The sequence below is a fragment of the Pimephales promelas genome, chromosome 3 (genome assembly GCF_988280905.1).
Source record: "Pimephales promelas chromosome 3, fPimPro1.hap1.1, whole genome shotgun sequence".
Taxonomy (NCBI): domain Eukaryota; kingdom Metazoa; phylum Chordata; class Actinopteri; order Cypriniformes; family Leuciscidae; genus Pimephales; species Pimephales promelas.
In genome coordinates, this window is record NC_142771.1 from 13627676 (window position 1) to 13640324 (window position 12649).

The window sequence follows — 12649 nt, forward strand, 5'->3', positions numbered from 1 at the left end:
TGAAGAGTTACTATTTTAGAAGACTCCTTGCTTTAACATGTGCACATAAAGTAACATGCAATTGAAAAGAAAACAGGGGAGCATCCGACCTAGGACACGGACCCGTGACTTTTATTTTGACATCTCAACAGTGAGTAATCCTGCTCAAGCCAATGAGCGCATGTAATGATCCAGAGATATTTACTCAGCACTTGTAAGTAGATCAAAAGCAAAACCCGTCTCATATATTAGACATTTTCTGTCAATAACCAGTTTTGCTGAAACGCATTGTTTTGTATTTATTTTATGGTTGTATGAGCTTTGTGCCGTGAGATGGAGGCGTTGTTGAAGAGAGAGCTGGCCACATCTGTTTTGAAGAGCACTGGTCATTCAGGAGGAGGATGCATCAGTGAAGGCCAGAGCTTTGACACCGACACTGGCAGAGTCTTCGTCAAGATCAACCACAAGACCGAGGTGCGCGCGCACACATGCACTTCAGCTCGACGTACGCGGCTTTGGATTTGCATCATTATCTTGCAATGCTACTTTATATGTGTCATCAAATTTGGAATAATAATGTGATTTGCTATAGTAAAGTTTACGTTAATGCTTGTACAGACAACTTCAGTCTAGTTTTAACTGTTTTAACTGAAAGTAACTTCTGACATATCTAAAAAAAAAAAAGTCTCATGATACCAAAATAAATATGAAAATGTTGGATAAACAAAATTGTTTTGAGTAAATACATTTAAAAATTTTCTAATTGTCTTTAGTATTTTAATCGGTAACACTTTAACAGTGTCCATATACATAGCCTATGCATAACCCTCCATACATACCCTTCTCAACCAAACCCTAGTCAATGGTATTTTCAGTTATCTATCTGTCAACATTAGTTATTGGACTGTGAACTAACATGAACAATGAAAATATATAAGCTAACATTAAACAAAGGTTAATAAATGCTGTTATAATGTATTGTTCATAGTTCGTATGAAAACGTATTGTAAAGTTTTAGCTTTATAACTATTTGGAAGTACACAAATTATTGATTTATTCAGCATTATACTATCAGTAACTATTTGAAAGTAAATCATCAACTAATTAATGAACTATTTCTAATCTGTCTCTCTTTCTTTAGGCTAGACGAATGTTTGATGGAGAGATGGCAAGCTTGGAAGCGATCCTGTCCACGAACGCAGTGAAAGTGCCCAGGCCTGTGAAGGTCTTGGACCTGGAGAGAAGTGGAGCTCTCCTCGTAATGGAACATGTGGATATGAGGAGCTTAAATAAGTAATCATGTGAACATTTAGGATCATGTAATAGGACTGAGAATTGGGTCAATGTCACATTAACATTGTGGGCATTGTTGGATAGTGGTCCTTTTAAAATATTTAATGTTTACGTGCTGTAGATACTCATCAAAACTGGGGGAACAACTAGCTGACCTGCATCTTTACAACAAGAGACAGATAGAGAAACAAAACAAGGAGCAGCAGACTGTTGGTAATGTTTTATTTTTTATTTTGCATTTATGGAGATTTTTTTTTAGTGCGGTTATTATTTATCATAATTTCTGTATTTAATAAAGGGAAAGGACCAGGACAGTCTGAGGTTGAAACAGCCAACAGGTTTGGGTTTCACGTGAACACATGCTGTGGTTATATCCCTCAGGTCAGCATCTCCGCTCTGTATGCTGTCTGATCATAATAACAAATGGAGTGATTTATATTGAAACAAAGTTTGTAATCTCTCCTTTCGGTTTTCAGGTAAATGACTGGCAGGATGATTGGGTGTCTTTTTACTCCCAGCAGAGGTTGCAGCACCAGCTCGGCTTGGTGGAGCAGTCGTATGGAGACAGGGAGGCCAGGGAATTGTGGTCCAAACTCCAAGTAAACCAAACAGCTCAGATTTTTATTCCAGCAAAATATCAAAAAGATATTGGGTCTCATTTACTAATAATTGTGTACACTATTCGTAAACATACATTTGAACTTCTCACAAAAATAGGCCTATATAATATCTATCTTTATCTCTATATCTATATCTATGTTGAAGATTTAATCTTAACATGTTTATAAGGCCACCAAGACTATGTCATTTTTTGTACAAGTGGTTTCAGTAGTTTAATGGTTTCAGTATTTTAGAATTTAAGTTGATGTATCATGATTTGATCATTAAAATGTTCCTACACAGATTTCACGCATAAAATTGTGCGCACACACGTTTAGTGAATGAGACCCATTGTCTCCAGTTTTTTTAATAAACATGGGTAAAACTATTTTTAATTTAAACATTAAAATAGTGTATACATTAATGTTATATAATAGACTAAACATTATAATAATGATATAAAAATCAAAATATGAACTACTTTGGTCCTATGCTAACTCATTAGTGCATGTTATTCCAAAAAACAAGCAAAAAAAAAATATATATATATATATCTTTGTCTTCATAATCTTTCCTTGAGATGTTATAACTTTCTGTGCCCCTTAAATTACTTTTCAACCCTTCCACTCCTATAATCTGACTTCATTCTGGTATAAAATGACCACTTTTCAAATAAAATAAATTACTGATTGAATCCCAAATCATCATTATCATTTTAAATTGTATATTGTCCTTTTTATTTTTGATATATGATGTAATTTAATGGTACAGTAGTAAAATGAAGTGTAGAAGTACACAACTTCATTTAGTAATTTGATATGTATCTATAATGTTTATCCAACCTTTGCTCAAATATATTTAAAAACAGAACTTTATTTAAATTATGCATAATTACTATCAAACCCTAACTGTAACTCTATTGTTAGTACATGTACAGTAGTTAATTAACATTCCCCAGTACTAATTTGAGCAAGTATCATGTAACTACGGCACCTTAAAATAAAATGTAAACTAAAATGATTATAAAGCATCTTTTATTTATAAATATATTTGTTTCAAATTTTTTTATTGAGACCAAAGACCTCAAAAGTGTAAATGGATAGTTCAGCCACAAATGACAATTGTTTCACCATTTACTCCCCCTCATGCTGATCCAAACATGTGGGACTGTCTTTCTTCTGTGGAACATAAAAGAAAACATTTGAAAGAACAGTAACCATAGAGTTTCGGTTTCCATTGACTTTAATTGTATGGACAAAAACACAATGGAAGTCAATGGAAGCCAAAACTGTTTGGTTCCCAACATTCTTCTAATTGTCTTCTTTGTTGTTTTATAGTAGAAAGAATTGCACACATGTTAGTATCAGCATGAGGGTGCACAAATAATGACAGGATTTTCATTTGTGGGTGAACTCTCCCTATAATTTATTTAAGTAAATCAGTAAATCTCCATACAGTGCTGCATATGTACTTTTCTTTGTTTAGCTGAAGATCCCTCAGCTGTTCACAGATGTTGAGGTGGTTCCAGCGCTGCTGCATGGAGACCTCTGGGGAGGAAATGTGGCCGAATGCTCTGATGGTCCCGTCATCTTTGACCCAGCATCGTTTTATGGCCATTCGGAGTACGAGCTGGCTATTGCCGGCATATTTTCTGGTTTTGGGAGCTCGTTTTACAATGCTTACCATGAGAAGATCCCCAAGACCGCTGGGTTTGCAAAGAGACAGCAACTATACCAGCTGTTCCACTATCTGAACCACTGGAATCATTTTGGTGGGGGTTACAGGGGCTCTTCTCTACGGATCATGAAGGATCTAACGAAGTAGAAGCTTAAGAATCCTTCTCAAGTCTTCATTTATGAAGGTGGATGATAAACTAATTCGAAGTTAGTCATACACATTGAATCGAACATTACCTGTCTGATGGAAATGCATTGACAAGATGAAAAACAGATTGAAAAATATTATATAAATATAAAATTATTATTTTTTTTTTTATTTACATGAGTTTTCCATCCAATGGTCAAAAATAAATTGTTTAAAATGCATTATTCCCTTTTTGCAAATTGCACTTTAACTTGACTTGTATGCAATTTCTATGTATGCAAATTGTATAATATCCAAAGTACACATTTCTAGTAATTGTGTACAAAATTCTTATATTGTTTTTTTTTTTTTTTTTAAGTTTTGGAATATTTTTCCTCTTCCCAAATTTGTCACTACCGGAACACAATAATAAATAACCTATTCATATTTTGTTTAGATCTACCTTCTAAATTTTTGGATTATTTATTTAATTTTAACAATATTTGAAGTGTAATTTTTTTGTTGTATTTTATAAGATTTGTTGTATTTTGAATCCAATCTTTATTTGTAAAAGGCATTAAGTTAATCATACTGATTTCAAAGTTAAGGATTCATTAGCTTGAATATATATTGAAGGAAGCACTGTAATAACATCTTACTGTAGTTGATAATTCAAAATGCTTTATTTTAGACAAAACATGCATGTTTCAGTCGTGCCGGCTGATCTTTGTCGAATAACACTCCAAAAAAGAAGTCACAACCGAAACTTCACCACATGTTTCGGTAGTGACTGTTTCGGTAGTGACAATTTTAGATACTTTTATGAAATAACACCCAAAAAAGTTTGCTTAATTGCAGAAAAAAGGGTGTTTGGTAGTGACATCCCTTAAAGTTACACACAGATTGTCAGACTTTTGAACACATTTCCCTCTGAATGATGGTACCTGAAATAGAGGCTATGAGAAAGGGGCACGGGAATATTTCCTGATCAAAAACGTAGGGGTGGTTAAAATCAGTCTCAGCCAAAGGACTTAAACACACACTGTTTTTTTTGACATGAAAATCCGGGCCACATTTTTTTTTACATAAAGTTTCATGATTTAAAAATAAAATATATATATTTTTTAAACTAACTTAACTTCAAGTTAGCTTCACTTTTTAAAATAAATCAAAAAGAGATTTTAGATAATGTTTTTTGGGTTTTTTTTTTTTTTTTTTTGGGTTGTAGGACAGCAGTTTTCACCAATTATGTAGAATTGCCCAAATATGCTTTTGAAGAGAGACTATTTTAGAAGACTCATTGATGTAACGTGCACATGAAGTAGCATTCTATAACAACATTTCACTGCACTACATTATTACAATTAACCTACTGATACCTTAACACATCTGAATAAGGTTTATTTAAACTGCTAGTGATCTTGCTGTACTGCTTGCAGGAGTAATAGGATACTAAATGGATGTATACAATGGACTTTCAAATAAAACCTTACAAATAACTTTGTGTTGTGTTTTTGAATGCCATGTAGTTTCGAAACTATGCACAAATATGACCATAGTTTATTAGCTTTAAATATTGCCACTCTGTTCAAAGAGAGAACATAATAATAACAACCATAGATTTGAATAACAAAAAATGATTGTGATGTTGAAAAATGAAAATTGGGCGGATGATGAAACTTAATAATTAAGTGTTTTTATTTATTTATTTATTTATTTTATGACTGCTGGCTATCAAGCTGAGTTAGCCCATTAGTTGTTTTCTTATGGACTGATATTTTGGCGGGGGGGAAATATGAAAGGAAATATTAAGTTTAAAAAAATATACGAAAAAAATTAAAAGGTGCGATTTTTTTTTCCTATCTAAATTTTAATAACGCGTTTCGTTGCAACATTCCCTTCAGGTTGAAAAGACTTTAAACTTGAAGTAAAAAAAACCCAAACAAACGCGTTTTTGATTTATTTTGATCCTCGCGACTTCCCGTTAGCATGCAGCCAGCGCGAGCATCATAATAATACGCGGGGTGCATTTACACGCCTTTACTGTCTTTTTTAATTGTGTCATATGTTAGACGATTTGGAAGTCTTTTGAAGAATACAAAAGCAGTTGCTTTTAATGCCGGTTTTGTCGCGTATTAGAGAAACTGAGAAGTGATGCGCTGGAGTTTGAAGAGACTTGAGTGCGTCATTGTGAGGAGCGGTTGCGACTTCATCTTGGATCAGTCAGGTAACGTTACTCTAGTCTGAGAAACTCTTAACAAACCTTTAGCGAATCTCTAGTTTGGTCAGTCAGAGACAGCACTGATAGATGATGGAGGGAGTGTGTAATGGAGAGGAGCCGGAGGTGACGGCTCAGGCGTGTGTGCTGTCCGAGTTCAGTGAGGGAGCAGAGGCTCGAGCTCTCATCAGCAGCCTGCCGGACATCCACCATGACACGGTTGGTAGAGAGACCACCATCGAGAAATTTGTGGGTAAGAATGATTTTCATGTACATGATGTCTCTCTCTCTCTCTTTCTCTTTCTCTCTCTCTCTCTCTCTCTCTCTCTCTCTCTCTCTCTCTCTCTCTCTCTCTCTCTCTCTCTCTCTTTTATTGTGGTAACGTTAACTATCTGTCTATCTGCCTGTTTTTTTGTCTGTCTATCTATCTATCTATCTATCTATCTATCTATCTATCTATCTATCTATCTATCTATCTATCTATCTATCTGTCTGTCTGTCTGTCTGTCTGTCGTAGTCAACATTTGAAGTGGATGACGTGCCTGAAAAAAAAATATGATCAGAAAATTAATTCTGTACACACTATAGGCTATATGATTTTTTTTTTAACAATACCATTCTTGTCTAAGGACAACTTTGATTAACTTTTTTTTGATCCACTTTAAATGTTGTCTGTCCTATCTATCTGTCTGTCTGTCTGTCTGTCTGTCTGTCTGTCTGTCAATCACCTGCCTGTTTACCTGTCTGTGTCTGTCTATCTCTTTAAACTGTCTTTGTCTGTCTGTCTGTCTGTCTGTTTGTCTATCTATGCTATTGTGTATTGTAATGCAAAGATGAAGTATAACATAAAAGATATAGCAAAAATGTCAAGTCATGCTTTGGGTTGCTGTTGCAGTTATGATGGATCGCTACCAGGAGCAGCCGCATCTTCTGGACCCACACCTGGGTAAGAGGAAGTATCATGGATGTGTTGAACATGATGATTTGTGTTCTGTGTTTGAACGCTGTTTGTAACGCTGCATATTGTCGTTGTTCAGAATGGATGCTGAGTATGCTGTTAGAGATGATCCGTAATGAGAAGTCACCACCTCTTCTGGTCCATCTCTGTTTCAAATTCCTCTATATCATCTCAAAGGTAAGATGGTGCACGGCTCTCTAAGTTGGATTGATCATCTCTCTATAAAAGGGAGATTTGTGACTGAATTTGTGGTGCTTTCGTAGGTCAGAGGCTACAAGATTTTCATGCAGCTGTTCCCCCACGAGGTGTCGGACGTTCAGCCAGTTCTGGACCTTTTATGCAGACAGGACCAAAAAGACACTGAGGTGAGCTGGTCCCACAGTTTATAGCTGGGGTTGGCAAGTAAGTTTGGCATCGGGCCAAAAAAATGTTTTGCCACTAGATGGCAGGCCAGAGTATAGTTAAATAAATTAATTGATGAAAATGCAACTAGAATTGCCTGCGACAGACTGTTAAAGTGTCTTTTGTAACTGGTAGTGAGCCGTTGCTCTGTATTAAATCCTGTAGTAGGACAGTCGTTAACAAGAAGCCACGTTTGTGTGGAAGTGTCCGGGTTTTACGCTGAATAAATAAATTAATAAAGCAGTAGTGACACGTAACCTGGCAAGTATCTTCATTCACCAACTTGCAACACACAAATATGTATATAAAGTCTTGCTAAAACACAAATATGTGGGAGACGCGGAACTCCAACAATAAAAGAGGACTTGATTAAGCCCAATAATGGCATGCATGTTTTAGTCATAATCATAACAAATTGTTTTATTTCCTCTTTCCATATTGTGAATAATTAATGTGTATTCTTTTTAAATGGCTTGTTACACAAAGGAGTCTAATTTATTGTAATAATTATTTGACATTTACACATTTTACATATTTGACATTTTATTTATTTTTACATACAGAATTATTCCTTGGCATCCTCGCATTCTAAACTGCATTTAGCACATGCCTATACATGCCTGCTTATTTAATTTTTTATATATATATATAAATGTACTTCATAGATTATCAATGATCTTTAGGATTTTACAAGACATTATTTGGAGCTGTGAATCAATGTAAACACTACATACACAAATTTGAGTAATTACACTACATGTTCATCGATTGGAGAAGCTTTCTCAGCATCAGGTGGTTCGGACAATATGTTTGAAGACCATTTAAATATGAAAGGTTTACATTTTGTGCACCAAAGATTGATAAATTTAGGTGGTTACTTAAGAATTGTAAAGTGGGGATTTTTTTTTATTTTTTTAACAGAAACATGGTTAGATTGTGATAATTGTGATAATAAGATAGGTGTTGAAAATATCATAATTAGGAAAGGTCGCGACAGACAAGGAGGGGGTGTTTGTATTTTTATTAGATCGGACATTCATTTTAAGGTGTTAGATATTAATGTTGAACATGAGTTATTGTTTCGGACTTGTTAATACCTGCGATTTAAATTGTTTGGAGTTTATCGTAGTCAAAAAGATTTTTCTGTGGGACTTGAGTTTGTTTTAAACTAGGGATGTGAATTTCTGCAAAAAATGCCATTCGAAAATCGAGGAGAAGAAGTTGATTATCGTTCGAAAATAAAAAATAAAATAAAAAAAATGCACACTCACAATGACAGAAAGGGGGGCCAAAGGTCTCCAATTTCATCTTTAGTAATTTGTCATCAAACAAACTGTTTATTAATTGAACAAGTAACATGTTTTCGTCGTTTTTTTTTTTTTTTACAGAAAAAAAAACAATAAGCACAACAGTCCGTTTTTTGCATCGCCAAACCAGATGCTCGTTAGATAATGAAAAATAATGTCATAATGATTTTATGTGAACCTGCCTTGTTAGTGTGATAGCCTACTTTTAGTAAGGTTAATGCTCGAACAAAATTTCTTGCTAGATATGTTAGTTTTATGGATAAACAAAAATGTAAAACTACTTGCATCATGTTTAGTGCAATGCCAGAGTAGCACATTTTAAACTAAAAATGGCACACAAGATAATCAATAAAAGAGCTCCTACATATTTTCACATATTTATCTAGGATAAGTGAGAGACATCTTTTTAATACTAGAGAAAGTCTCACGGATATTACATTAAATAAATTTAAAACTATGTATTGTCGTACGTCTTTTGAGCAGGTCAACATTTGTCATGTCTGGAAAAATGCCATTCATGTGTTTTTTGTTTATTCTTCCCAAAGCAATTTATCCTTCCACAAGCACAAAAGTTGCACATCTAGTTACTGACTGTATGTTTCTGTATATTAGACTTGGGAAACACGCTACATACTCCTCCTCTGGCTCTCCATGACATGTCTCATTCCCTTTGACTTGTCCCGTCTGGACGGCCACATGTCCGATGACCCCGGGCTGAACAGAGAGACCATAATGGATCGTATTCTGGCTGTTGCCAAGGTAACACCCACAATCACTGACCACCATAGTCAACATCTGTATTAATAATTGTACTAATAAATATATATATGTATATATTTGCAGTCCTTTCTCAGAGTCAGTGACAAATCTCGAGATGCTGCATCAGTCCTTGTATCAAAGTAAGTTGCATGTTATTGGTTATTCCTCTATATGTGTGTTTATTATCTGGGTAGATCTGGGCTTACAGTGCTGGGCAGAATTATTTGCCCCCTTGGTAAATATGACCAAAGATGGCTGTAAAATCGAACCTTTCATTGAAGTAAAATAATTGAAAGTGGGGGGAAAATCACATTATGAAATTAATGTTTTTCTCCAAAATGAGTTGTTAACAATTATGTGCCCCCTTTTATTAAATACATTTTGCTACCTTTTTCCAAGATAACGGTTCTGAGTTTTCTCCTGTAATGCCTGATGAGTTTGCAGAACACCTGACAAGAGTTCAGTGACCATTGCTCCATACAGAATCTCTCCAGATCCTGCAGATTCCCAGATCCATGTTGGCGCTGCTTCTCTTCAGTTCAGCCATAAAAATAAAATAAAAAAATAAAATATCAAAAGCATAAACAATGCGGAATGCTGATTTATTTTTTACTGCCATCTTTGATCATATTTACCAAGGGGTCAAATAATTCTGACCAGCCCTGTAAATATTTAGATGTAAGTATTGCTAACATTTTAATGAGTTTGTTTTTAATTGGCCGTTATTTGTTTACTTTTTTTTTTTTACTATACAAAATTCACCATGCCTCTCTGTATGAGACAGTTTAGGCTGATTTAATAGTTGACCAAACACTGATTGAGTAATTCATTTGCGCCATAACTTATAAATCTCCATGTATTAAAATGTTTTAGCACACTATATAAACATGTATATGTTGCTGTTTAGTACTTTCGTCTAATAATGTATTGGTGCGTATAAATGAAAATGATTAAATATCATTCTTGTAAATATATATTCTTGTAAATATCATTCTCCATCATTCATTTAGTCAAAAGAAGTGTGGATAATATGCTTTATTAAATGTTTTATTTTATTTTTTTAGTTTGGTTTAAATGATAATTAAAAAAAGTGTAATAAAATAAGTGGTTTTAAAAATGATTTCCAAAAGTGGGTGTTTAATGCAAAATATTGCCAGCTTTACTCGCTGAGCAGTAGAGGGCACTGTTTAAACACTTGTAGATGATCTCTTTGCTTGAAAGATTTGTATTGTCTGCACAGGTTTGTGACCCGTCCAGATGTGAAGCAGAAGCGTTTGGGTGATTTTCTGGACTGGTGTCTGACCACCATATCTCAGACCAGTGAAATGACCATGGAGGGAACTGTGGCCCTTGATGGAGCTTTGCAGTCCCTGGTGAGCCTCCAATCCATTGTTTATCTCACATGTAGGCCTGTTAACATACACCACTTCCACCCTTTCTTTTCAAGATGTCGAAACATGCAAATGCTTGGCAAAAACAATCCAAGCTGATTCACATAAAACTGAGATTTCAAGCAATAAAATATGCATCTTTCATTCAATTAATTAATAATAAATTAGACAATCGTATGTTTAAATGTGGGTGGGTAGACATAAAATGCACGGTTGGATTTATAGTTGGTCTGTACACACATACACACTTGTGCATTATTAATTCTATTTTATCTTTAACTATCTCCTCTTTATTGTGATGCTCCCCAACAGACATTCTACTAAATATAAGTAACTTTGCAACTACATGTCAACCTTTTCTAACTCTAATCCTACCAGTCTACTATTCCTCTATTAACACATAAGCATGTCTCTATCGCCTGAGGTGCTCAAAACTGGCTCTGTGTGTTGGGAATGCCTGAGGTACTAAAACTGCCATCAATGATTTGCATATGCTGTAAGTGCTACAAGGCAGGGAGCTGGAGCATGTGCGGTGCACCCTTGATAATTACAAGGTACTGCTGCTGGCATTAAGCCTAACTGTTTGCAGCATTTTTCAAGACTTGTTGCAAATTGGTTTAGGTAATTTTAATAAATTTGACTCCACATCAGTCTAATGATATACAGGTAAAGTACTGCTCAAAGAGTTTGAATGAGTAGTTCGGTATTTACCATACCAATACCAATGTGTACAGCAGGACTTTTGCAAAAACTGCATCCATCCTAATCAAGTAATGATTTCTCACCAGGCCCAGCTCTTCAAGCATGGGAAACGTGATGACTTCCTGCAGTATGGTGTGTGTGTATATGTTTTCTAGGTCTTTCTTTGGTCTCTATAAAGCCAAAACATACAAACAAAGATACATTTTTGCTAATCTTTACCTGACCCTTCGTTCACAGCCCCCACAGTCCTTCAGTGCCTTAACCAGAAGAGAATAGCTGAAAGTAACCAAGCCACGTTGCGTAAGCTGGGAGTAAAAGTTGTCCAGAGACTTTGCTTGACCTGTCTAAAACCACGTTTGGCCAAATGGAGGTAATGGAGGACTGACAAAACAAAAACATAAAATTGAAACAAGGAATGCTCAAAAGTGTCAGCCTTGTTTGTAAGCATTTTGTATGACTGCCTCCAGATACCAGAGAGGAAGTCGATCACTCGCAGTCAACCTGGCCCTGTCTTCTGTCATTGGAAGTGTTGAGGATACAAAACCTGATCTAGAGTCTGTCAGTCAGGAGGAAGACTATGACATACCTCAGGAGGTAGAGACTGTCATTGGTAAGTATTCAGGCATATTTCCATTTGTTTGTTTTGTTTGCTAAATATTTAAATGCTATCTTGTTGCTGATCATTTTCTTATTCATTGTTGCAGAACAACTGTTGGTGGGACTGAAAGACAAAGAAACAATAGTGCGATGGTCTTCTGCAAAGGGGTGAGAACAGTCAAGTTTATTAAATACACTTTGTTTGATTTTGTCTGACAGTGCCATATTTTAGCGCCACATTTCTCTGTTGTAATCTCTAGTACTAAAATGATTCATTTTTTAACTGGTCTTTCTCTTTTTAACCACCTTCAGGATTGGAAGGGTGACTGGTAGACTACCTAAAGAGCTCGCAGATGAAGTGGTTGAATCTGTTTTGGAGTGTTTCAGGTGTGGCATGAAGCAACAGGAGGCTGCCATACTGAGATCACATACTTAGTAAGGTATTTTTTCTTCATATTGCAGTTTCCAGGAAACACATAATGCATGGCACGGTGGCTGCCTGGCTCTTGCAGAGCTAGGCCGGAGAGGACTCCTGCTTCCTTCGCGTCTTTCAGATGGTTGGTTTTTACTCTTTTTTTTTTTTTATTCTCTATTGTATTAAATTAGAAAATTATTGGTTTTACATTTACCCACTGACATC

At 35.3% G+C, this 12649-nt stretch overlaps 2 protein-coding genes across 4 annotated transcripts in view; both read left to right on the forward strand.

Moving 5' to 3' along the window:
* The first annotated feature begins 157 nt into the window (after nt 1-157).
* Nucleotides 158-3917, forward strand: fn3krp (fructosamine 3 kinase related protein). Of its 3 annotated transcripts, none has more exons than XM_089128285.1 (6): nt 158-453; nt 1121-1272; nt 1394-1485; nt 1571-1653; nt 1794-1871; nt 3358-3917. In XM_089128285.1, exons 1-6 carry the CDS (start codon nt 313-315, stop codon nt 3694-3696), a joined length of 885 nt encoding a protein of 294 aa, XP_088984411.1. In that variant the 5' UTR covers nt 158-312; the 3' UTR covers nt 3697-3917. The 3 variants fall into 3 exon arrangements, with proteins under 3 accessions (XP_088984411.1, XP_039542104.2, XP_039542103.2); XM_039686170.2 differs by having other exon boundaries at nt 159-453; nt 1749-1871; nt 3383-3917; XM_039686169.2 differs by having other exon boundaries at nt 165-453; nt 1749-1871.
* A 1727-nt stretch (nt 3918-5644) lies between these two features.
* The window catches only part of tbcd (tubulin folding cofactor D), a 46602-nt gene continuing 39597 nt past the window's right edge, over nt 5645-12649 (forward strand). Inside the window, exons 1-13 of the mRNA XM_039686720.2 lie at nt 5645-6146; nt 6789-6839; nt 6931-7028; nt 7115-7216; nt 9173-9319; nt 9404-9459; nt 10560-10692; nt 11499-11544; nt 11650-11782; nt 11880-12022; nt 12117-12177; nt 12322-12396; nt 12472-12566. Of these exons, the coding sequence (XP_039542654.2) occupies nt 5984-6146; nt 6789-6839; nt 6931-7028; nt 7115-7216; nt 9173-9319; nt 9404-9459; nt 10560-10692; nt 11499-11544; nt 11650-11782; nt 11880-12022; nt 12117-12177; nt 12322-12396; nt 12472-12566 (1303 nt within the window). The 5' untranslated portion in view covers nt 5645-5983. The remainder of the gene's footprint in view (nt 6147-6788; nt 6840-6930; nt 7029-7114; nt 7217-9172; nt 9320-9403; nt 9460-10559; nt 10693-11498; nt 11545-11649; nt 11783-11879; nt 12023-12116; nt 12178-12321; nt 12397-12471; nt 12567-12649) is intronic.

Excerpts from the sequence above, each read along its gene's own strand:
- fn3krp (XM_039686169.2), top strand. The coding sequence starts at position 313 with ATGGAGGCGTTGTTGAAGAGAGAGCTGGCCACATCTGTTTTGAAGAGC. Across the intron at positions 1,273-1,393 it reads GATATGAGGAGCTTAAATAA|ATACTCATCAAAACTGGGGG; the intron begins GTAATCATGTGA and ends TACGTGCTGTAG. Across the intron at positions 1,486-1,570 it reads CAAGGAGCAGCAGACTGTTG|GGAAAGGACCAGGACAGTCT; the intron begins GTAATGTTTTAT and ends TATTTAATAAAG.